This window comes from Macadamia integrifolia, chromosome 3, assembly GCF_013358625.1.
Source record: "Macadamia integrifolia cultivar HAES 741 chromosome 3, SCU_Mint_v3, whole genome shotgun sequence".
NCBI classification, from domain to species: domain Eukaryota; kingdom Viridiplantae; phylum Streptophyta; class Magnoliopsida; order Proteales; family Proteaceae; genus Macadamia; species Macadamia integrifolia.
The window spans coordinates 25,812,964-25,838,579 of NC_056559.1; the positions used below are offsets into that span (position 1 = coordinate 25,812,964).

Sequence of the window (25,616 nt, forward strand, 5' to 3'; positions counted from 1 at the left end):
CAGACACTTCATCAAAGAGAAGTTGGATGCTGGATTGATATGTGTTTCTTTTGTGAAGTTTGATGATCAACTAGCTGATGTGTTCACTAAGGGGCTGGTTGGAAAGATGTTTCATTGTAGTTTAGTAAGTTAGGCATGTGTGACATATATGCACCAACTTGAGGGGTAGTGTTAGAATAGGAGTTAAGTGTGCCACAGGGGCACATCGGGGCTTTCCCTTTCCACCGACTCTATTTAGAGTGGGGCGTCTGGATGGGGGGGTATACTTGTAATTGGGTTATGTCTTTTGACTTGTACTCCTGTTATGCCTCAATTTTGCATATTATAAATAAAGGGCTTGTGTGATCAGTCAGAACACACAAGCATTCTGCCTATTGATACTGTTAACAGTTGTCAACTTGCCAAGGAGGACTAAAGCTAGTTTTCACGAATCTTGGTCAACATTGTTGACTATTATGTGGTAGCATAATTGAATAGGAATGGAAACAGAGGAATTGTTAAAATTTATGCTAAGAGATTCCCCAGGGAGCTTCTCTCTTTTCCATTTTAAATTTTAAACCCTGATTCAATTGGTATAAGGAGAGCAACTGGAGGTTTTTATTTTTTATTTTTTATTTTTTATTTTTTATTTTTTATTTTTTATTTTTTCCCTTTTAAGCTACAAAACTTTGTTGAAGAAGAAAGACTGCTAGAAATAATACAACCACCCCTCAAAGGGAAGAAATTGATGGGATGTCGCCTGTAGAATTGGAACAAGGTGGATGACATGTTCTTGTGGATGCATCTTACATATTCTTTGGCTGGACATGAAGCAAAGGATCTTTTAAAGTGTCAACTATTCTCTTCCAAGATTTGTTGTGGATGCGGGGGCTGGTTTCTTAGGCACCATTTGATAACGTTTCTGGAAACAAAAACTGATTTTTTGGTGTTTGATAAACCTGTTTCTCGAAACGTTTTTTGCAGACATAATGCCACTAAAAAACCTAATAGTATCATCGGATGCCCAAAAGGGAGAGAGGGTTCCGTTGCCTCTTTTTAGGTTTAAATAGTTGAGAGATTTATCGGGCACACCTTTTTTTTCCTCTCAAATTCGTTTCTAGAAACGACGAAACAAGTCGGACTTGTTTCGTCAAAGTCGTTTCCAGAATTGTAAATAAGTTTCTAGAAACGGGTGGAACGGAACAACTTTATCAAACGCTTTTTAGGTTGTTTCTCCATTTCTAGGAACAAGTAAACACAGAAACGGCAGAAACGGTAGAAACGGAATGTTGTCTAACGGTGCCTTAGATTAGGCTTTTATCTTAAGTAGTATAAAGAGACATCATGTCTGTCTTTCGGGGAAGCATTATATTCATTTTGTCGGAGGACAAGAAAATCATGCCAGGATTTCTCATCCCTCTTTGAAGCTTTATTTACATTTTAAGTAAGGAATTTTCTTTTTGTTTCCTATCAAAAAGAAATAGTTTAAAATTGCTAATCACTTAATAGTCTTCTTTTTGTTTTTAGAATGACATGGATAGCATGGATCACATTTGATGTCTAACAGTTTCTGGAAATAGGTTCCTCCTATGGGTCTGTTCTACCCTCAGCTTTTGGTTCAGGATGAGTATCCACCACCACCTCGTTCTTGGTGAGTTATTTCTCCGCCAAATTCTTTTCTTTGTTTGCAACAATACAGTGGATATGCATATTCTATCTCTTACATTTTCTACTTAATGTTTGGTTTTATCTCCAGGTTTCATGACCATGAGGATATGCTGGAAGATACATGGCATATGGATTTCCCCAGAAGGTCTGATATGTCAGATGGTTTGTTTCTTGGTGTAAATGGTGGAATGCCCATGTGGGACAACTATCCAGTCATTCCAACTAGACATAAGAAGGAGGATAATCTCGGTCTTGCAGAAGCCATAGTGAATAGCATTCTTTCAACTGGTAGATTTTGTATATTTCTTCCACTTGGAATTTAGGAATTTGATAGAATATTTGATGAAACTATCCCATACCAAATTTGCAGGGCGTATAGACCTTCAAAGAAAATTGTTTGTTAGCATACAACTGGTAAGTTTTGGTAGTATTTTTCTACAATGTTATTCACTACATGTTTTGTATTTTGGATAATGACATGGTTCTGGACCTCAGATTGGTGGGGTAGCGCTGACAAGTGGACTTGTTGGAGCAGTGGAGGAAAGGTATTTCTGCATTCCCCCCCCCCCCTGTTCTATAATCATTTTCAAAGCACTAACAGTTTAATATTTGGAGCATTGAAATTTCAGACTCTGTTCAAATGGAACCCTGTGGTATAACTGCTACTTTTTCGGATGTAGCATATCCACTGTTCCAACTTTTGTCTTGCTCACTTGAGAAATGAAATTTCTTCTTTTACTGGAAACCCTGTTCGCAGCATGAGGTAGTGCAAGGTCTTCTATTTGTTCTGCAGGTGCATGGATTTTAAATTTGCAAAAATCTATTATGACAAGCTGTGAGAATCAAGATGTCCCGATGATGAGGTCCGTCAAAATAGATGAGGAGTTGCCACCTAGATTAGGACATTAGGTCTAGGACCCACATTGGAAATATTTGACAGCATTGATGATTGGACTAGTATGACCGCGATAGAGGTCGGCTCATGTTGCAGACCAGGGAAGGTGTTAGGCACCCCTGTCATCCCGAATAAACCGGTCTTCCTAATTGCTCAGCATTAATCCTTTAAGAAAGGAAAAGGGAGAACCATACCTTGGCTGAATGTGCCACAAAAGGTATAATAAACATAACCCTGTTTTTCGAATAATATTAACCAAAGATAACCTCACAAATTAAGGGGGAACAAAGAAAAAAAACAACTTAAAAACATCCTAACACCCCACCACCCCCCACACCCCCTCAAAAAAAAAAAAAAAAAAAAAACCTTATGAAAAGATATGAGTGTTGAGCTTATTATGCTGCCACTGCCACCTTGTGGAGGGCAGCAGCGAGTCTCATGTTATCTCAATGCTCTATCTCACAAAATATATAAGCAGTGAAGCTGAAATTCTAGGACTAGAAAGAGGACTTACAGGACCTTGAAACGCACTATGGCAGAGGTCTTGGGGATGCCTACAGCTCAGGATGCATTGCTGAGTAGTCCCTCGGTGTGTAGATGCTCCTTTCTACGATCTAGAGCTCTTCCACATGAATTCTGGATGCTTTGGGGGTTGGGCATGGCTCTTTTGTAGTTTAGGAGATAGCCAGCTTCCTTATTAGGATTTGGCAATTGGAATCACCTCAAATGTTGGATATTGAGGGATATCCACTCATAAATCCAAGGGTCAGAAATCGGGATGTGTCTAGATAAGGCAAGTATTTTCCCTTAAAGGACATGCGATGTGACTTCCACAGTGCGGCACCACCCTAATGACAACAGCGTGAGCTGTCACAACATAGAAGCATCTCATGTGGGTTTGTATTTTGATTCTGATTCAAATTGCCCCGCTAACTCATTCTGGAATTCCCTTTTTCCTAATTTTCTTTACTTTTCCTCAAAATTATAAAATGTTATGTCTTTAAATCCATAAGTCCAAATTTCGTGATCCAAACGTCGTTGGAAAGCTTTTTCTGAGTACTATCCAATGGTATAAAAATTTCAACCATTTCGATAAGAGTTATTTAAAAAACTTATGGTCACAATGTTTAGGTGACCCAAGGCATTGGAGGTAGGGTTTTAAGTATTGGTAAGTATCATATCTTATCGGTATTGATTTGATACTATTTTTCCCACAAAAAAAAAGTGTATTATTGCAATATTAAAACCAGAAACCAGAAAGGAGAAGAAGAAAAGAAGAGAAGAAGAAGAAGAGAAGAGAAGAAAAGAGAGATCGAAAAGAGTCCCAATGTGAGATCAGTCTGCGATCAGTCCAGAATAACTGATCGCAGGTCTCTTAGATAGTATTTATTAAAGATATGGAGAAGATTACAAGTATACCCCCCAAACATAGAACCAAACCCTAATAGGAGCAAAGCAGGTCCGATAGGACAAGTATGCCCCTATCGGACCTGTCCAGAAGTCGCTAATCCCTTATCGGGATTAGCGTTGTTTTGAGAATAGTGATAGTTCAACAGTCCCCCTCAAGTTTGAGCATACACATCAGCCATACTCAGCTTGGTACACCCATTGCGAAAACTAGGAGCAAACAAAGACTTAGTAAACATGTCAGCTAACTGATCCGTTGAAGGAAAAAACGGAGTCTCAATCAGCTTCTTTAGAACAGCATCACGAACAAAATGGCAGTCCACTTCTATGTATTTGGTTTTCTCATGGAAAACTGGATTACTAGCAATGTAAACTACAGCTTGGTTGTCACAATACATCTTCATTGGCTTTGTCATTGGAAATCCCAACTCCAAGAGTAACGACCATAGCGGCATCAACTCAGTAGTGGTATGAGCCATAGCTCTGTACTCTGCTTCTACATTGGACCGGGCAATAGTAGTCTACTTCTTGCTACGCCACGTAATAAGATTACTTCCAACAGATGTGCAGTATCCAGTAGTAGATCGTCGATCAATTGCAGAGCCAGCCAAATCAGCATTAGAATACCCTACTAGATCCATATGCCGATTAGGACGATAAATCAAACATTTTCCAGAAGCACCCTTCAAATAGGGAAGAACACAAACGGCAGCATCTCAATGTGCTTTTTGAGGAGACTGCATGAACTGACTAAGGACTCCAGCGGCATAGGAAATGTCGGGGCGAGTCACAGTGAGATAAATCAACTTGCCAATCAAGCTTCTGTACTGATGCACATCCTGGAGGGGTTCGCCATGATCCACACCAAACTTTTGGTGGGGTCCATAGGAATATTAACGGGTCTGGATGCAAGCATCCCAGTATCAGATAGAAGATTTACCACATACTTCCTTTGAGACAGACTAATCCCTTTCTTGCAGCGGATTACCTCAATCCTTAGGAAATAATGAAGTTGGCCTAGATCCTTTGTTTGAAAATGGTGTTGGAGATGATCTTTTACTTCAAAAATTCCTGCCTCATCAGTGCCAATCAGAATAATGTCATCAACATATACTACCAAAACAACCAGCTTATCACCTCTACGACGAACAGACAGAGAGTGATCAGAATGACACTGAGAAAAACCACAAGTAACTATGGTAGCGCTGAACTTGTCAAACCATGCTCGAGGAGACTGTTTAAGCCCATAGATAGCCTTGTGTAAGCGACACACATGACTTGTACTCTCCCCTTGAGCAACATACCCCGGAGGTTGCTCCATATATACCTCTTCCTGTAGATCACCATACAAGAAGGCATTCTTGATGTCCAACTAAAATAAAGGCCAAGCAAAGTTGACAGCAAGAGAAATAAGAAGATGAACAGAATTCAGTTAACAACCGGGGAGGTCTGAAAGTAATCAACACCATAGGTCTGAATATATCCCTTAGCAACCAGCTGCTTAACAGAGCCATCAAAATGATACTTAACAGTGTAACACCCAGGGACACTTCACCAGATCCTTACCAGGAGGTAAATCTACTAGACTCCAGTTACCACGACTTAAGAGAGCATCCATTTATACATCCATGGCAGCCTTCCATCCAAGGATACGTAGGGCCTCATTATGGGTACAGGGAATGGGGTTGGTGGAAAGAGATAGGGCAAGACCATGGATGGGAGGGGGAAGATGAGATAAAGACACAAAGTTATCAATAGGGTACACAACCATAGATTTTTGAGTGCAAGAACGTGTACCTTTCCTGTGTGCAATTGGTAAGTCATCAGACGAAGGAGGAAGAGGAGCTTCACCAGAGGAAGGCGACAGTGGAAGGAGTGAAGCATTTGGAGTAATGACCTCACCACTTGGCGTCCAATCTCCTTCCTGCACTGATAAACCTGTAGAGGAGGGGGGCCACTGGCACTAGGAGCATCAGGGAAGGGTATAAGTGAGGGTATGGGTGGAGGAGATGGAGAAGACCACTCTACACTAGACGAGGGCACAAGAGGAGGGTAGAATGACGTACCTTCAAAGAAGGTCACATAGACACTGACAAAGTTCCTGTGAGTAGTAGGGTCATAACACTTATACCCTTTCTAAGTACGAAAATTACCCAAAAAAATACATTTAGTAGATCGAGGAGACAACTTATCAACTTGCATGTGCAAATTATGAACAAAACACACACCCAAAAAACCGAGGAGGAATAGGAAAACTCGGTAAATTAGGATACATAACAGAGAAGGGAGATTTATCGGACAAAACAGATGATGGCATGCGATTAATCAAATGGCATGCAGTTAAGACTCCATCACACCAAAAATGCTTAGGCACATGCATATGCAACATCATGGCTCGGGCAACCTCAAGGAGGTGCCGATTCTTGCGCTCTGCTACTCCATTTTGCTGTGGATTATAGACACAACTAGTTTGGTGGATCATCCCATGAGTATCACAAAAATTAGAAATATCAGTTTGAACATATTCTAAAGCATTATCAGAACGAAAGATTTTAATAGGAATGCCAAACTAAGTCTTTATTTCATTATGAAATTTTTTGAATACATGTAAAAATTCAGACTTGTCCTTTAACATGTAAAGCCATGTAAGGCGAGAATGATCATCCACAAATGTCACAAAATACCGACACCCAAATCTATTACTGACTCTGCAAGGACCCTATACATCAGAGTGGACTAAAGAAAATAAAGACTGACTACAAGACACAGAGCGAGATGGGAAAGACACACGATGATGTTTCCCCAACTCACAAGCCTCACACTCTAACCTAGGAGCAGACTTAAAACTAGGGAATAAAAGTTGTAACCTAGAAAGCGACAAATGACCTAAACGACAATGACAATGCCATTGGAAGGGAGTGACGTCTCCAGTAGCTGTAGCAGCAGCAGAAGGGGTAGGGCAGCTGTTGTTGAGGTAATATAATCCATTCTTTTTACGCCTTCTACCAATTGTCTTCCTTGTGTGAAGATCCTGAAAGGCACAGTAAGAAGGAAAGAATGTTACTGAACAATTTAACGAATTAGTTAATTGACTCACTGAGAGAAGACTTAATGGAAATTGAGGAACATGTAAGACAGAGGATAGGTTTATGGATGGGGGAGGTGAAATAGAACCATGACCTAGTACCGGTGTTAAAGCACCATTAGCAAGAATCATAGAATTCGAACTGGAACCAGTAGAAAAGTTCTTAAAAAGTGATGACTTACCGGTCATATGGGCAGAAGCATCTGAATCAATGATTCAGGGGGTAGATGTAGTAGTAAGAAGGGTTGAGGTACCTGTGTGGGATAGGGTAATAGCAGATGTAGACGCACCATTGGATGTAGAAGAGGATGCCTCAAGAGTGTGCAAGCGCCGGAGCAACTGATTGATGTCATCGCGCAGACTAGTAGAGGAATCTCTGGAGAAGGTGTAGTCTTAGTAGCAACCGGAGACACTGTGTCAGTACCCTCATCTGACATTGCATGATTGGCCAACTGGGTTGCCCATTCTGGCTTGCCATGCTTTTCCCAGCAAGTCTCAACCATATGGTTAGGCTTCCCACAGTATGTGCACTGTCGAGCAGCACAATCAGATGGCTGTCCAGTAGGACCTCTACCAGCGAAGCCACATCCTCCCCTATGACCGAGACCACGGCCAAGGTTAGCAACAAAATCAGAGTTGTCTCTGGAAGACTGATCAAGCTTGGTGGAGGAGGTGATGCGCTGCAATCGAGAATAAGCATCATTCAAAGTAGGAACTGTGTCATCCGCAAGTAAGTGACCCTTTACTGCCTTTAGATCATTATTCAGACCAGCCAAGAACTTGGAGACAAAAAATTCATTACGTTGAGCCTTCAACTTGTCACTATCAGTGGTCAAGGGCTGGAAAACATTGAGTTCTTGCACCATTCCCCTGAATGTACTGTAATACTCTGAAAGAGATTTGTCAGACTGGTGAAACTGAAACTTCTCATAAATATCATAAATTTTTGTCATGTTCTTTTTCTGAGAGTATGTTTCTCACAAATCATCCCATACTCTCTTTGCAGTAGAATGGAATATGACATTGGCAGCCACATCAGGTTTCATACTGTTTAATAATCAGATTAAAATAAGAGCATTCTCCTTCAGCCAATCATCATAACCAGTATCTGAAGATAAAGGTGGATCAAAAGTAGTATACTTGAGTTTTCCCTTGGCCATTAGGTACGCCTTCAACGATTGAGCCCAAAGGAGGTAGTTGGAATTACCTTTGAGCTTGACAGAGGTAATCTGGACATTAATGTTGTCCGAGGTAGAAGAGGCAGTAGTAGGAGTAGTCATGTCTTTTGTCTCAGCCATGAAGATCTTCAGATCTGAAAACCGACAGCCAGTGCAGTACTAACCTCTGTTAGTTAAAACGGGAACGGAAAAAAAAACATTTTTCGGTATGGGTATGTTTTAAACGGATCAAAACGTGAACGGGACGGTCAAAAATACGGTCAAATACGGTAAAAAGGGGGGAAAAAAAAAACGGACGATACGTGTTTTAAACGTTTATATTTAAATAATACGGTGTCAAAAAAAGGGAAATATATAGACATAAATTGGTATAATAATTCTCTAAATACCTAGATAACAATCAAAATAAATAGTCCCGTTTTAAACGTTTCTATTTTAAAACGTTTATATTTTTTAAAATCCGTTTTTTTACTGTCAAAAAAACGGTACGGCGTTTAAAACGGCAAAAAAACTTCAAATAGCCCCGTTCCCGTTTTTTACCGACTTTATGTGAAAAATTCGGCAAACGGCAAAAAAAGGGGACGCCGTTTTAAACGCGAATAAACTAACTAGGGTACTAACACAGCACAAAACTGAGATTTTTTTTTTTTTTTTTTTTTAAAGAATGACGCTGCTGTTTGGGGTCGATTCTGCCTAAGAATGAGCACAAGTCAATTTCAAAACACTAGGCGCATAGGGAGGCTAAACAGTGGATGGCAGCAACTTCAATATCAACAGTAAATAAGCCCATAAGCAGGGGCAGCAGCAGTACACACTGCAGAAACAGGGACAGAAGCCATAAAAACAGGGAGGGAGAAGTCTTGACCTCAACCAGTACACATCCGAAGCAAGTAGTAATAGTGAAGAGACCTAGTTGTACTTATATCATGATAACTAGGTCAAAACCAGGTAGTAGATGCAGCAAAAAAGGTGGCTGCACACCAGAGAAGATTACCGCTAGGTCGAAATCAGCAGCGATGGTTTTTGCGTAGCCAATCGATTTGATTTAGACATGCTCTGATACCATGTTGCAATATTAAAACCTTATAGGCAAAACCAGAAACCAGAAACCAGAAACCAGAAACCAGAAACCAGAAACCAGAAACCAGAAACCAGAAACCAGAATCCAGAATCCAGAAACCAGAAAGGAGAAGAAGAAGAAGAGAAGAAAAGAGAGATCGAAAACAGTCCCAATGTGAGATCAGCCTGTGATCGGCCCAGAATAACTGATCGCAGGTCTCTTAGATAGTATTTATTAAAGATATGAAGAAGATTACAAGTGTACCCCCCAAACATAGAATCAAACCCTAATAGGAGCAAAGCAGGTCTGATAGGACAAGTATGCCCCTATCAGACCTGTCCAGAAGTCGCTAATCCCTTTTCGGGATTAGCGCTGTTTTGAGAACAGCGACAGTTCAACATGTATCAATCGATATGGGTCCGATACAGTCTGATACGGCTCGATACAAGTAAGATATACTTGATAGGCCTCCTTTAAACCAGAAAAATAGTAACCTTGAGTGAGGTACGAAACTGGGAGCATCTGAAGGCCTTGAAACTTGTTTTTCTCTTCGATATGAGTTGGAGGAAATCTTTAGCATAAGAAACAACCCTAATCTTCACCATTTCGACAAGTTTTGAGGATTTGTAGTGCCCAAATAATGAATTGAAACAAAATTGGGTCTCAAATCCTTGCATCAAATTGATAAATATATTTACGCATACTAAATTGTTTATGCTACAAAACTATATTTCATATGTATCATAAGCACATCCATGTGTTCCTTGATTATTTCTATGTGTATCTTTAGCGTATCTTACTTCTCTTTGATATGATATAATATGATATGTCTCTTAAAATCACCCCTCGATACGATACCATATATCGATACTTAAATCCTTGGTTGGAGGGGGCTTGGATGCAAAAGCGACACCAAGGTACCTAGGCCTAGGCGACTGCCTTGACAACTACGGTGGGCCCCATAGGAAAAATACAGATCTTTTAAAAAAAAATTGGCAATTGAAATATTTTGAACCATTTTCAAATACAATGATTTTTGTACTGAAAAACCACCAAATCGTAAAATTTGGTATGATTTCAAGGCATTTTGAGCAGTCAATCCTACCATAGGCAATCCCATAATTTTCATCTCCCTTGGACTCTTTAAGTTGATTCAGATCAGAAAATAGGAGCAAGGTCTCGCAGGCCAGAAATAAGATCCTACTACACCCTCTCCTAGAGCAGCCATCATCATTGTTGTGGACATCCCCAGGGACCAGCACCAAGTCACAATTCCTTCGCACATGGTAGACATTTGAGGGTCCATGTTAGAGGACCTCAAACCCATCTCATTGGAGAACTTTCAGTCTCAGGAAAAACATGTGAAGTTAAAGAGTTGAAAATTTCACAAAATTACCAAAATGTGATTTCACATTTGTTTGTAGAAACCCAATGGCATTTTTGTAATTTTACACATTGGTTCCGCGATTGAGGATGGTGCTGCCCATGTCTGCCACTTGGCAAGGAATTGTGAATTTGTGATGGGTAAATGTGACTGACATGATATGTAGGCATATATTTAAGATTTTAACTGGCTGCTACTGCTATATTCAAATTGGTGGAGAGTATCTTAGGTTAAACCTATTCTTATGAGATTAATATCCACAATTATTGAAGTGATCCTATGCCAACTCACTATTTGGAGCAAGATGAGATGGCACAGTGCCATGGTCCGGCAATTGCTAATGGCTAGGTGCATCGATATGCACAACAAAGAAATATGGAAAGTAAGAGAAGAAAATTGAGAAGAAGAAACTCTGTTATTGTTTTTAGGTTTCAGCTATCTGCTTTCTTAGCATGAAATTCTTGCTACGAAACATAGCCTACGAAATTGTTTAGACTAGAAATTCTCTGTTTTTTTCATATCCTATATCTGTGATTTTTCTCAATAACATTTTCAAATTCTTTTGGTTTATTTATTACATGCATAAATTAACTTGATAAAATCTGGGACAACATATTGAAAGAAAATCTGGGAAAACATATTAGAATATAAAGGAGAGAGGGGGGAGGGAATAAAGAAAAAAATGAGAGCCACTATGTATTGTGCTTCATCTAAAAGTCTTTGGTAAGTGCAGTTCTGCACCTTATGGTTAGAAGTTCATGTGCTGCGTTTCATTTGAATATTGGGCAGGTAACTAACTATATTCAGTATCTGGCTACGGTGTGCTTTTTCGATTTCCCTTGAAAATTAGAAAATGTAGTAAATCTCAGTTTTACCAGAGTAGAATAGCTTAATTTTTTGTAATCCTTTATATATGGTTTGCTATTTGACATCTTTTTTATTGCAGAGTTTTGCATGCCATTCCTTCAAATGAAGCAGTCGATACTGTTGAGGTTAGTTTATTCTGCTTATTTCCTTGCTTCTCTCGAGGTTCATTCTTTATTTTGTCTGAGTGTACTAGTGTGTCAAGTTTTAAATGCGTAGGGAACCTGACAAAGAAAACAGTTTCTTTCTTACTGCTTCAGTATGGGACATATGCCATTATGCAGTGGACAAGTTACGTAAACTTGTTCTTTCCTTAGAATTACTGAACTAATTGTGGCCTTTGCGTTTTTGCCTCACTGAGCTGAACACCCAAGCAATGACCTAAATGATAATTATTTACTGAACACCTAGCAATGACATAGTAATACTCTCTCTCTCCCTCTGATCTTCATGAACTGTCAAGCTGTAGAGGACTTTGTTATGATTTAAGGATTTTTTTCCCTGTAATTTTATTCTTTACGTAGATGGGTTTTGACATGTCTTTTAGAACTGCTGCTCTGGGTTATTTTGTTAGTTTGTTTTCAAGAAGATTTAAAAAACTGAGCCATCAAAAGTGCTTGTCTATAATAGTGTTCAACAACATAATTGTCTCAGCGTCTAGACTACCCAAGCCCCAAGGCATTGGAGGGGGCCTGGACGCAAGGCGACCAAGGTGCCTGGACACCCAAGGCATTGCCTAGGTGACACCTTGACAACTATATTCAACAACAATAGAACAACACAGTCTTTTCCTTTATTTTCATATGGCCATTATGTGGTTCAAGGCAAAGGTAAATTCATTTCGTCCAATCAGCAATATTTGAGGTAGCAGTGAACTTTCCACAGAATGCTTCCCTAGCAACCTAGAAAAGAAAAAGGTTGATTTGAAGTAGTGAAAATACTCCACCACCCACTAATTCAACTGTTGCTATTCATGGATTAGATGCAAAATACACACAGAATCTTCATGTTACACAATTTTGCTTTAATGAGCTTCAATTATTGTGGGGTTTCTGTCTGAAGAGATTATGTTTGTAAGCTTTTGTCATTATCCACTTATTGTTATCAGATTTTGATTGATATTTTGCACACCCCCCAAAAAATTAACCTGGTAGTATGGAACTTAAAAACTTTAATTGGCACAGGTGCTGCAACCAAGGACAGATCCAACATTTGTATCGTGGAAAGGCGGTGCAGTAAGTCCAGCTCTCACCTCAATTCTTTTGTCAATTTCCCAATTCATTATGATGATTTAAATTATATATGATGGTGTAGAATTCTTTCATGGGCACTACTTGTCGCTAGCGACAAAATTCTCTGCCCTATGCCCCTATCCAAGGGTTACATGGATATCTTTCCTGCAATTTGGGCATTCTCTGGGATGCACCTGGCTTCACCTGGAGTAAATTATCCCAATTTGGTTTCCATAGCATCTAAGGGTATATATTAAAAAATAAAAGAACGAAACAGTGCACGAGGCTCCTGCTACTGAAGGGTCTGGGAGGGGCAAATATAGGCAGCCTTAAGATGGACTCATTTACAGTCTTCAATCAGCTAAGCCTTTGCTCAAGTAAATCGGTTGGCCTTACAAATCATGTTTTCACCAGTCATGTTGTCGATCGAAATCCATTCATAACAGTCCACCACTTCTTCCCAATTCATTTTTGGTCGTAACCCTTTTTTTCTTTAATTGCTCTAATCTGCAAAATCTGCTGCTCACAGGTGCACACAAAGCCCATGCCACCTCAAATGACTTGCTTCATTCATCACAAAAATATTAGTGGTGAATTCCGTTAAAACCAAACATGACCTTTCAACTCATCCACATTGTATTCTTAATGAAAACCAGATTGCTCAGTGATGTGAGAAAGTCCATTTTGAGCATCTCCATTGGCACGGAACCGCTTTGGAAGTTTTGAACGAAATTATTTCAGACCTTGGCAATCAACGACAGCCTTCATTAGGGGTGCAAAGGGATGGGCTTTTGAAACCCAGGCCCTGCCCAGGTCCACAGGGCTCAGCTCATCCAAGGCTTAGCCCTTCTAGGCTGGGCTTGGCTCTGTTTCTGTAATTTTCTTGTTATATATATATAAAATCCTAAATATGTACATATGTTAAATATATTACATCAATTGTGCAAATTATGATGATCCATGGCTTTCTGTTCCATGCATCTGTAAGTATATAATACATGCTTTTTTACATATGGCCGAGCTCAACCCAAAGCCTCAGCTCAGGCCTAGCCCAGCCTGGAAATCCCAACCTGCAGGATCAATGGCCTAGCCCAGGCTCGGAAATTTTTTAGCAGACTTTGGGTGGACTCATGCTCATTGGGCTAAACTTGCATCCCTAACCTTCATGGTCTCCTCTCTTTTACATCTAACATTTTTCAACCCATGGATAGTTAATGCATATTTTCATTTCCATTTTCAGTAATATGAAAGTTTTCATTTCATTCTACTGTTCTACTTTTTATTACATGTCCCTTGTTATGACAGATCCTTGGAATTCTGGACTTCGGTCGGGATGCTTGGATTCATCGTGAGGACTGGATTCGCAATGGGATTCACATAGGTAGTGGCAGGAAATACAAGGATTCCTATTATCTTCAGGCGCAAGCGATGTGTTACATAAATTCATGAAAGGTGACATTGATACCACCATGCTGAATGCCCCAAGTCAAATCTTGTCCAATTCCAGATTTTATTGTTGGCAGAGTCGATTCTTTATCCCGTCTCAGATGGAAATGTAAGTTGGAATCTGGAGAACACAAGCTTGCTTCTTTTATCATGTAGATTATTGTACAGTGTTCCGATCTGAACCTTAATGGATTATGGCCGTTTGTACTTTCTGGTATTTTGTTTTCATCACCTTTTTTTTTTTTTTGTTCTTATCTGTGCTGCGTTCTGAGCCTTCCCTTGGGCATTACAGTCCCAGCAATTAGAATGCGGTGCAGCACCTCTTCTTAGCATTAGAGATTACAAAGTGGTTTGCTCTTTTGCCATTTGGGCTCTCTTCTTGTTTAGCTTCTCCTTTCAAGTCATGAAAATTTCATACCCCTAAGGTGTAACTTCCAATATCTTCCATTAAGAAGCTTTCATGAAAATGCGTAGCTAAATTTTCTTTTCACCCACGGGTTGAGTTTGCAAACTTGTATTGTTCTGGAATGATCTACCCAAATATCTTCCATGTGGCATGTCAATTAGGCTCATATGTTTTGTGAATGGGTAGACCCCAATGTCTCATGCGTTCCTGTCAATTTTCAACCTATGTGGGCAAAAACCCAAATGGAGTAAAAAAATGGACATACCCAGTGCACGAGGCTTCCACCACTGTGGGGTTTAGGGAAGGCTACTTCTCTTACGTGGGAATCAGAACTGAGGCTTTGAGAACCTCATATTTTTTCAAATCTTATGAAGTCCTTCATGGAACGTATATCTATCAAGGTTGATGGTGGAAGGACTGTTAAGCAAATTTTGCATTACTTGCTTATGCCATCTGCGAGAGGAACCATATCCTTTCAGGAATAAATCTTGGAACCCATCTAGAATTTTTTAAGATTTTTTGTTTTACTGCAAAAAGAAACAATTTATGGGTTAAAGAGTTGGATCTTTCTAAAAATCATCCTCTTAATCTAATTTATTTGCAATCCTGGTAGGATGGGAACATAGATCACAATAATTTAACTCAAATAAGAGAAAATCGGATGGACAATTCAGTCTATGCCTGTCTCACTCATACTGAAGATTATTTACAAGAGAAATTAGACATCCCATATTTATTTGATATATCAATAGGTGCATTCTCTTTTGAAATGTGAAAGAAAAGCCTTTACGTTCCTTATTCAAGTTCTGATTTGTGTACATTATATAGGTTCTGAAATCTGTTCAACTACGAAAATCAGTTCATGCTCCAACATATGTATTCAAGTTTCAGTTATTCAAGATAATAACATTACATTTGTTATTTCCTGGCCTTAGAGTGCAATCCCCTTTTTTTGGATGTTTATAAATCACTCTCCCAAATCAAAATTTTTTTTATCAAACCGTCAAACGAATATGTACTATTACTAAAGCACATTGCTGCTCTAGCTATGCGTAGGAAAGCTAAAATTCTAGATACAGCCAGTGGGTTAATGTTTTCAACTACATCAAATAATGAAATTATCTTTTGTCATTAAAAAAAAAAAAAGTTTGACATGCAAATCCGCTCTTTATACATCACTAATGGCATTCTCAACTCTCAACAAATGAGGAACATATATCATGATGCGGAGGTCACATTCTCTCTTATCTATGTTTTTTATTTGACACTTCTTCTAACTGTTGAGAAATGTTTTCTGTGGGGGAGGGAGTGTAGCCTTGGGGGATGAAAGTGTATGAAGAAACATCAAAAGAGAAGTTATTTTTTCATTTCACGAGAGATTGACTAGTCATTTTACCCTGTGTTTGGGTGGAGGAGCCACGCTCTCAAAAATGAAAATACAAAGTGAGAAGCAGATCTCTCTCTCTCTCTCTTGAATTAGTCCCATATCGATAAGTTGAGCTAAGTGAGATAGAAAGGAACAAATATAAATAGAAGATGCAGCAGAGAAATAAAGATTAAAAGGGTCGGTTGGCTAAATATGCCGCGCTCGCCCTCGTATGGTGAGTGCTGTATGGCTATCAAGACATATGGCCGACATAATTTGTGGAACCTATAGGGTTGGCTCGCTCGGCCGACCCTCCATTTACCATATCAAAATTTTAGGCGTTACTTGCATGATATTGTGTTTGTGCTGAGGTTCAAGCAGGCTACTTACAGGTTTATTTGATCTAGATTGTGCCGGCGAAATCTGACTATTTAGATTACATACAGATGGTAGCAGCCAAGAATCTGCGCTGGTGTTTTTGAGCAGAATTTGTATGACGAAATGCCCCTGAGAGATTCCGTTGCTTGTCTATGGTACGGGAATACCGTGGTTACAGGTCGTGCTTTTTATCAAAAGAAGAGTGGTTACAGGTTATGCTCATGTTGGAGCTCTTGATTTTCATGAGTGTGTGATCTATAATTTGTTGAGTCTTGATTTATATGTTGAATTCTGCATTTTATTGATGTGGGGACTGTAGAAACACAACCCTAAAACGAATGGAAAAACAAGAAGCAATGCACAGCTTTACGAGGTAGCTGAGTTAAATTCCCTGTCACTTGTTCGAAAGAACGCAGTGGGGAGATGGTAGGCTGATAGCTGGAGATTGAGAGGAAGTGCTCTTCTTTCTATCCAAAAACCATAGATGGGTTCCATAATCCAGCATTGTGAAATCATCTTCACATTTTCAGATCTAAAAAGGATTGTGGTTCTAGTGAACAGGATTTGAGTTATCTGCTCAAGTTGGATTGGGTTATAAATGAAAACAACCCAATAATATTGTACCTTTGAAGAATGTAAGCTAAAATTCACGAATTCTATGGTGGAGCTGGAGCACATGGGGAGTATTATACATTTTTCACAAGATACTACATTTCTTAGTGCCTCCAAGTATCCATCATTGGAAGCTCGCATAGAGATGGGCATCGTTTTTCTGTAATCTGATCACAATCTTGAATGGCAACAGGTGATTTAGTTTTCCCACTATCTGAACCAAGATTCTCCATTGCCTAGAACTGGGAACCATTGGTTTTGGGTCCAGCATTTGCAGGACAGAACCCCAGGCCCAGTGTGCTTGAGCTTGAAGTTCTCATCTTCAAACTTCAATCCATAGTGACTTCTGCAAATTGTTCCATCACGATTCCGGCTTTCATCTTTCGGTTCGGGTTCGACATCTTCTTCCCTCAAATTTGGATTTTTTACAGCAAATCAATGGTTTCCTCAATGGGGTTTTTGTAGAATATGGAACTTTTATTAATATTTTCATTACCACTTCATTGTTTGATTCGGTTTTTGTAGAATCCGTAGAATCTGGTTGCAGAAAAGATGGTGGGGAGAACGAAAACGAAAGAGAGCTGATGAATGGGTAGAGAATGAAATCTCCGTCATCCTTCCAGAAATCCTCTAGCGAATGGACTAAAAAGTCATCGAGAGGACATTAACAGAAGGGACAGTTTTTAACTATTGCACAGCTTTTGAGCTTAACAGGCTTTTCATTACAAGCACCTGCAAGCCTTCGATGTATGCTTAACCCTTTAGGGAACGTAAGAAAAAAAAAAAAATTGGGAGAACTAACCTAAGATCTGATAATTTCATCTTGAAGATGATTAGAAGAAAATAGTCAATAAAATGATCAGATTTTGATCTGTGACCTCAGGATTCTTCAGAATTCTACAGAACCAAACCCATGTTAATAGAAATAAAAGGTTCAATTTTTATAGAACATCTAACCTTCATCTTGATTTTGGATGCTGGGTTTTAAATTTTTAGGGTTTTTCTACAGGGTACACAAATTTATAAGGGAATCACTAGGGTTTTAGGTTGCTGGCCAGCTAGGGTTTTTTTGCAGTTTTTCTTTCTCAATCTAATTACGAAAATACCCCCGCTGCCAATGTAAAACTACTAAAATTACCATTCTTTGCGAAATAAAGCTAACTTCCATTGATCGACGTGGGAGAAAAACCAGCGACACTAATGGGCTAATGGATATATAATAATGGCGTGGATGTCGCAGAAGGTGGGAGTGGGACTGTGAGAGCCTAATAGACGCAAACCCAGTTCTCTGTGGTGTCTTAGGAGGTAAGAATCGTCTCTCTCTCTCTCTCTCTCTCTCTCTCTCTCTCTCTCTCTCTCTCTTGTTTGTATCAGTAGACTTTGAAAACTTTTCAAGTCTGTTGTAGTCGTAGAGCAAAGATCCTAACTTTGCTTCTTGATGTTTGCCTATCTTTCTATTCTTCATCCGTATCATATTAAATGCCATAGGTTTATGCTTCAAGTGAAGTTCTTTCCTTGTTCATTACATTGCTGATCAGATTTGATGCTTTGATTCTAATTTCAGTACAGAGGGATTTGAAAAATTTTCAATTTTGATCTTTCATGGAGCAAGTACAGGAAATTTGAAATGTTGCTTTCTTAGCATGTAGGTAATATAATTTGGTGTAAAATTTTTTAACTATTCTAATTTTAGAAATTTGAATTGGTATATGAATGAACATGAGCACAATTCATCAGTCAAGTTGATAGATAAGCTACATTTGTTGGTCCTAATCATCCAACCAATGACCTATTTAATTGCATTCTGAAATCAGCCCACTACTGATTGGATGGTCCTGATCTTTCAGCCTCTAGTTTTGGTCTAATATAACATTATGGATCCTTCTCATTACTTTAGCAGTATAGATAATGAGCGACGATCAGATGGATAGTAGCTGATGATAGAATTTAGCTATTAGCATAGTAATGATGTTCATCGAGCCTTTTGTTCTCTCTAGCTACACAATGATTTTTTTCCCATTAATTTTACAAAATATTTCATTGATAAGGCACAATTTTGGTTCGATCAAGATGTGTTTTGCATTCTGAAAACCCCTAAATCACAAATCGGAATTTTGCACTTTGGGTGGATGGACCTAAAACCATTGTGGTGCCAACTTGGCCAAAAAAAACTCATCTTTATCAAATTTTACTTCTTTTGATTATGTGATAATCTTCTTCCTGTCACTGACAGGACTTAAGCTAATAAAATTATTTTGCACCAAATGGTCTGCAACTTCCAGAACTAGCTTTTTCTTCAACCAAGAAAATCGATCAAAAGGGGTACAAAAAATGGAGCCAGATCCAACTCCATCTGCTGCTCCTAGGAAGGTTTGGCTTTATACTCATGTCATTCATTTATGTTGTAAAATGAAAAGCTCCACTTCATTCTGATTTTCATTGAGCTTCTGCAGGTGAAATTTAAACCAAAAGTTCCTCCTCGTAGAGCATCCAAACCTGTTGAAATAAAAAAGTAATATTATTTTCTTCCACTGTGCCTATATTGAATTTCTGGAATATATTAGGCAACTTATAAACGTTGTTGTTCCTCCCTGATTTTTTTTCTAGTGAAGCGATTGAGAATGAAGATGTCAAGACCAGGGAATTGCTGCAGCGTATCAATGTATCTCTTTTTTCCTTACATTCACTCTATCATAATTACTCGATATCATTCACAGACCTGATACGTCCTCTGAGGGGATCTTTGTTCCTTATTCTTCTTCTTGATTTGAATTGCTGGTGTGCTTCTATTATAGGAAAGTGCTGGGAGGGGAAGGCCTAAAATTGAAAAGAAATGTAAGTATAACTGTCCTTCACATTTTATATAACTTTCAACTCAGATTACAATTTATAATTTCTGTCTGTTTGTTCTGCCTTGCTTCTATCCAATTGGTGCATCAGGACATTCAATATTTGTTTCAGTTTGTGGCTTGATTGGCAAACAACACTATACGATTCACCACCCAATTGTCTTTGTCATCACTCTGTTAATATAACTTCACCACTCTAAGGTAGTTACCCAAAATGAAGGGGTGGGAGGAGCACTCCAGTTGATTATGGTAATGCAAATTCTAGTTCCAAAACTGAGTTACTAGGCTGAATAGGGTTTACACACCAGGAAAAAATATGTTGTAGTCTCAAATCTGTGTTCCATTTTACGCTTTCTGTTTGCATTCACCAAAGGGACCTTTGAAAGCTGATGATGCATTGATGTCCCTCTTCTACTTCTTTTCATACAAAATATGAAGAAACTCCTGTGGTTAATATTTAATAAGAAAATTTTTGCTAACCATCCATTTTCATGCCACTTCGAATTCTAACCATTTATACCTTCCATGGCTTTGTATTTGATCTATTGGGTCTACAATAAGAAGCATTTGGTGCAAGCAGACTTCAGCCCAGGCTTAGAGTCTCCTGGCTCCATTTGTTTCAGTTGAAAATATTTACAGGAAATGTCATTAAAGGAAAAAAAAAAAGAAGGAAATTATAGGTCTGAAAAGATAATAAATTATTTACTAAAGTGCCATACAAAATTTTGGAAAATATTCAAAACTTTTTTGGATCTCTTTTCCTCCCCCCCGAAAAGGAAAAAAAAAAGAGGTGGTTGTATGGTAGAGAATGATCCAACTGCCACCCATGAAGGATGCTAAACCCCATCATGTCGATGGATGCTTTTGTTAGATCAAACACCAAGAAACACGAATAAAGAAAGATAATAGATCCGTACGACACAGAGATTTAACGAGGTTCACACACCAGGGTGGTGTGCTACGTCCTCGGGCGAAGAAGAAGATGATCCACTATGCAGAAGAAGGATTACACCCTAACAGCGGCGAGGAAGAACTCGCCCTGAAACCCTAGCTTCGTGAAAACCCTAGAATACAATGACTCTCAACAAGCAACAGTACATTATATATATATACGCCAAATAACGGTTCGACCCATCGGGTCGCGGTCGATCCGGTCGAACCATACCGCGGGGGCGTAGCCCCCGCACCCCCATACGAGATACGAGATCAGTGATGGGCTCCGGGCTTGGGCCTATCGGCCCAAGCCCTCTGCTTCCATCACAGATCTCAGAAAAATTCCCATTCGGGTCGCCACCAAAATTTGTCGGATCGGGTCAATCTTCAAAACGGGTCAAGAATTCGAGACAAACTTAACAGCTTTTCCTCACGCAACGGTACCTAGTATGCTTCTTGTAAGGAAATACAATTAAGTAAATATGATTTTTCATGTTTGTTTTCCTGTTGAGTGATGAATGGAGTCCTGGGACTTCAGTGCATCTCTTTTGATCCACAATTGGATTTGTTAATGATTGGCTATTATGAAACCAACATTTTGCTATTTATAAGTGAATTTATGCCTTTCGTGTCTAATTTTTGTCCAATAGGATGAAATTATAAATTATATTCCATATGTCCTAATAGAATCAGTGATAATTAGTCAGAATAAGTCTTCCAGTAGAGTGAAATAGGATTTGTTGCTTGTTGGATGAAATTGTTCTAACTAAATTGAAAACTAATTGAAAAAGAAAATATTTGATATGAGGTCATTCACTTATGTTGAGTAAGTTTTCAGTTTTAACGATCTAGATATTCTCACATGTTTTGATTGAGTGATTTTTGAATTACCAATTCACTCATCAGAAGCTAGACAATACCGAAGTTTAGCTTAGGGGTTGAAAATGATTTAATTATTTATTTTTCTTGTTGATATAGAGCAAGTGTGGTTTTATACATTGGACCAAAAAGTAGCAATAGAAATTAAAGAAAACATTATGGCCTTCTGGGAAGATGGGCATGGGTATAATGGCAGACAAGTCTTGGACGGCGTGGGATACATCTAAGGACTTTTTTTAGGTGTATTTGTTGGACACTAGCGCCAGATTTATGGGTTACTTATTAAAAAATGTTAAATTGGGTCTATTCAAAAAACCATCCCTCTCAAAATAGAAAGATCTTTGTTGGTTAGCATATACAATGTCATCTTGATTCAGTTTTTATATTAACCTTTTTTTGGTTTTTGAACTTGCAGCGGCACCTGTGCAAGTTGCATTTGGTCATGGACAAGCATCAAGTTTCATGAGGTCATATGGCCCTCCCAAGAGCAGTGCTAGCAGATTTCAAGGTTCAGTTTTTGATGGTCCTTCCTTTTCCATCTTTAAATCCGACCATCCAACCCACCCACTCAAATGCATGTAAGCCTTACCATTTTGTTTCTGCAGATGGTGCTAACATGTCGGGGCACATGTTGGAGAAAGAATACAGAGAACCCTGGGTAAGTAAAATCCTGACTGATACATTTCCACAGACCACAGTATTTCATACACCGACTCTCCCCTTATTCATTTTTTACTTCCCTTTCCACCCTGACACTGCAGAACTATTGTTCGTACTATCCTCTCACCCTCCCTGTGAGGAGACCATACTCAGGAAACCCAGGTATGTTTCAAGGTGTATCTTCTTGAAAGAAATGGATTACTTTAGAAGTTTTAGAACACACTGCAACCATTAGAAAAAATGGCATGGTATGGCATGTTCTGTATGCAGAATGGAGCTTATGTTTCTGACTGTAGAATTTTATATTTCTTGCTTCATTTGTTTCCAGTGTTTCTTGATAAGGAGGAATTCGGGGAGGATTCTACAAACATGACCAATAATGAATATTCTACAAATTCAGCTATTGAGCTTGGGCTAATGGTTGGTACTTTGATGAATTCAAGATGAAAAAAATACATACCATGCTGAACACAGATGCTCTTAACATGTTGCGGTTCTTGACAGGAAGAACAAGAAGAGCCAAAAATGATCTTTCTTCAATTGCCTACATCTTTGCCTTTAGTAAAGCGATCAGCAACTGCTGAGAGCAGTCAGACAACCAGAAGTGCAGGACCATCCAGTAATGTGGTTCCTTCAGATAAAGGCTGCAGCTTGGAACAGTTACCGGCTGGTTTAATGGGTAAAATGCTAGTATATAAAAGTGGGGCAGTCAAGCTGAAGCTTGGTGATATTCTCTATGATGTGAGTATATACCATAATTATTTTCTTGGGGCTATGCTTTTGCATCTCTTATTTTTTTTGTCCAAACTAAGCAATTTTCAAAAGTTTTAATTCTTTATTTTCTTACCCTGGGTATCCTCAACAACACTATAAGAAGAAAAAACATATTGTAGTTGTTAGATATATACCAGAACATCAATTGATGATTATTGGAGACTATTTTTTATTATACTTTTACAGATATAGATATTAGCTATATATTTCCCTCTAAGACTCGAGGATAAAAGGTAGCTAGATTGAATGATCTCAAGGTATGTTTGGATGTCAAGAAAAGAAAAGAAAAGAAAAAACATAATAAGACAAAAATCATGATGACACAATGATTTATGCCTCTCTCAAATTTTTTTTTTCCTTCCCTTTTTCTATTCTTGGCATCCAAACATACAAAGAAGAATTCCCGTGCACGAGAAGAAGTCTTATCTTTGTAGGAAGATGAAGATGATGAAACACACTTCTATTTTTTTTTTTCCCTTCCTATAAGTTACTGAAATCCTGTTTTTGGTATAAAAGGTCGAACGAATTTATCTGTTGTGTACATATAAAATTGGATTTACACTCTCATGTGTCACATATTAGCGATTGGCTGGACAATTACTCACTATGGATCCAAAATGGTTTCTCTAAAAGCTATTTAGCATTTGAAAAAAATCAGTGTTTTCAGAAAATGGGACCATGGGGTGGATTGTTCGAGGGATAGTACAACCTCCTGAACCAACAATCCAAAGGGAATTGGAAGATTCTTGTTTTTATGAGACTTCTGTTTCCAGCAAACCTGTCATGCTTGCTTGCAAGAGAAGTCTGACCAAAGGCCCACAAATTCAACAAGCAGTTTGAGATTGCCTATTTATGATATACCAGCTTTCCTGTGGTATGCCTAATTTCTCTGTGGTTGTGTAGGTTTCCCCAGGTTCAGATTGTGCATTTGCTCAGGATGTTGTGGCAGTCAATACTGAAGAGAAACATTGCAGCATCCTCGGGTTGCTTGACAAGCGCGCCGTTGTTACCCCGAGTGTCGATTCCCTCCTGAGTAGGATTGCGGACATGGATTAGTATTCATTCATTTTTTCCCCCCTCCTTCAGCTCTGTTTGTTTCCAGGTAAAATTGGTGCAGAAGAGTATGATTTTACTTGAAAATTTTCACAGAAAATGTATAGTGTTTCTAGTTCAAATTAAATAGAAAATTTGCAGGCCTTATACTACATAGTTTTGGGGTATTGAGGAGATAAGATCAGGAACTGCGGTCAGAAATTATTTTGGAACCATTTTCGCTTTGCTTCATGAACACAGCTTTTGGTACTTTGTTATTGCAGAATACTGCTAAAGTTGGTGATAGAATAAGAGAGATGACTCCCCATCATCCTTCCCACCGATGAAAATGAGAAATATAAATATCAGTAAGCGTAAATTGATGTAATAAAAAATTGTGATGATATTGTTTGACATGTAAACAAGTCCTCTCTCTCTCCTTGCATAAATCACATGGTAAGTTTGATGATCTATCTCAGATTCCTAATGATATAAGCCAACCATTTAGTGGCTTCTTTTGCAAGTCTTCATCTTGACCAAGGGGGATCACATCTATTAATTTTTCTGAGCTTCCTCATGCTTTTATATCTGAGGTATCAGTGAAACATCATTGGCAATGATCAGATAAAACTTTTTTTTGTCTTTTAAATAATTCATGGGATTGAATTCCTTGTTCGCATAACATATGCTAGTACGTCCCTATGTTTATCTCTCCTCCCACATTAAGGGATAGATATGTTATTTCATAAGAGAGGAGTTTAACCCTATCATGAGGGACTTCCACATTTAGTAAAGGTAAGCTCCTTGGTCCACCATTCGTCTTTCCACTTGTTTTTTGTGGTATTGATAAGTTGTTTTCACCTTGTTTTGAGTAGTGATTGAGTCACTTGATCATATTGCATTGCAGGGTAAACAAAGAAAGTGTCTAGGAACATTTAGGTGTAGAGTTCTGTTCGGAGTGTGGCTCTTGTGGGGACTATTGGGAGTGCACTTAGAAGCATCAACAGGGTGGGGTTTACACCTTTCATTGGTTGAGGATGGTCAATTCGCCCCTTGTGTTTGGGCATAGCTTTGCCGTTCCCAAACATAGTATTTTTTTCCAAACATTTTTGATACAATACATTCATTACGCACTTATTATCCCCCCCCCCCCCAAAAAAAAAAATTATAATGTGCCAGTGATCTAGCACGAGGGGGAAGCAATCGTTTTTCAACCTAGTGGGACACCTTTTCATGCTCTCCATCTATGCTTCCTTCTACTACTAGCGGGCTAGCCTTTGTTATAATTTGTACGCTAGGAGGGTATCACAATGAGAGGGGGAGGCATGGATTTAGGTATTGGTATCGGTATCGGTATAAATATAGAATTGGATCCATGCATATGGATCCCTTTTGTCCTTTCTATTTTCGGGTAATCAATCTGGTCAAGTATTAGTATTGGTCTCAATCGATACCAATATGATATGATCGATACAATACTCATACTTGAAACCATGAGCGAAATGGGGGAGGGATAGAGTGGAACTAAG

The 25,616-nt window shown here is 38.8% G+C and overlaps 2 protein-coding genes and 1 non-coding gene across 9 annotated transcripts in view; all 3 read left to right on the forward strand.

The window, feature by feature from the left end:
* Positions 1-14,415, forward strand: part of LOC122073574 (actin-related protein 9) — a 34,704-nt gene extending 20,289 nt beyond the window's left edge. The window contains exons 14-20 of the mRNA XM_042638167.1: positions 1,560-1,630; positions 1,736-1,935; positions 2,018-2,061; positions 2,143-2,192; positions 11,603-11,648; positions 12,705-12,755; positions 14,058-14,415. Of these exons, the coding sequence (XP_042494101.1) occupies positions 1,560-1,630; positions 1,736-1,935; positions 2,018-2,061; positions 2,143-2,192; positions 11,603-11,648; positions 12,705-12,755; positions 14,058-14,201 (606 nt within the window). The 3' untranslated portion in view covers positions 14,202-14,415. The remainder of the gene's footprint in view (positions 1-1,559; positions 1,631-1,735; positions 1,936-2,017; positions 2,062-2,142; positions 2,193-11,602; positions 11,649-12,704; positions 12,756-14,057) is intronic.
* Positions 14,416-16,152: 1,737 nt separating this feature from the next.
* On the forward strand, positions 16,153-24,558 carry LOC122074074 (DNA-directed RNA polymerase III subunit RPC4-like). 7 transcript variants are annotated; one of them, XM_042638893.1, is made up of 13 exons: positions 16,153-17,352; positions 17,486-18,265; positions 18,525-18,605; positions 19,243-19,330; positions 19,414-19,472; positions 19,568-19,622; positions 19,756-19,795; positions 22,037-22,129; positions 22,227-22,279; positions 22,383-22,443; positions 22,610-22,701; positions 22,786-23,022; positions 23,959-24,558. In XM_042638893.1, the coding sequence occupies exons 4-13, from the start codon at positions 19,292-19,294 to the stop codon at positions 24,109-24,111; spliced, it is 882 nt and encodes a 293-aa protein (XP_042494827.1). In that variant the 5' UTR covers positions 16,153-17,352; positions 17,486-18,265; positions 18,525-18,605; positions 19,243-19,291; the 3' UTR covers positions 24,112-24,558. The 7 variants fall into 7 exon arrangements, with proteins under 7 accessions (XP_042494827.1, XP_042494824.1, XP_042494823.1 ...); XM_042638890.1 differs by having other exon boundaries at positions 16,154-17,352; positions 19,194-19,330; XM_042638889.1 differs by lacking the exon at positions 18,525-18,605 and having other exon boundaries at positions 16,154-17,352; positions 19,194-19,330; positions 23,959-24,157; positions 24,250-24,558.
* Positions 16,162-16,287, forward strand: LOC122074981. Its single transcript, XR_006139124.1, has one exon. It is a non-coding gene; the product is annotated as a U11 spliceosomal RNA (small nuclear RNA).
* Positions 24,559-25,616: the final 1,058 nt, after the last annotated feature.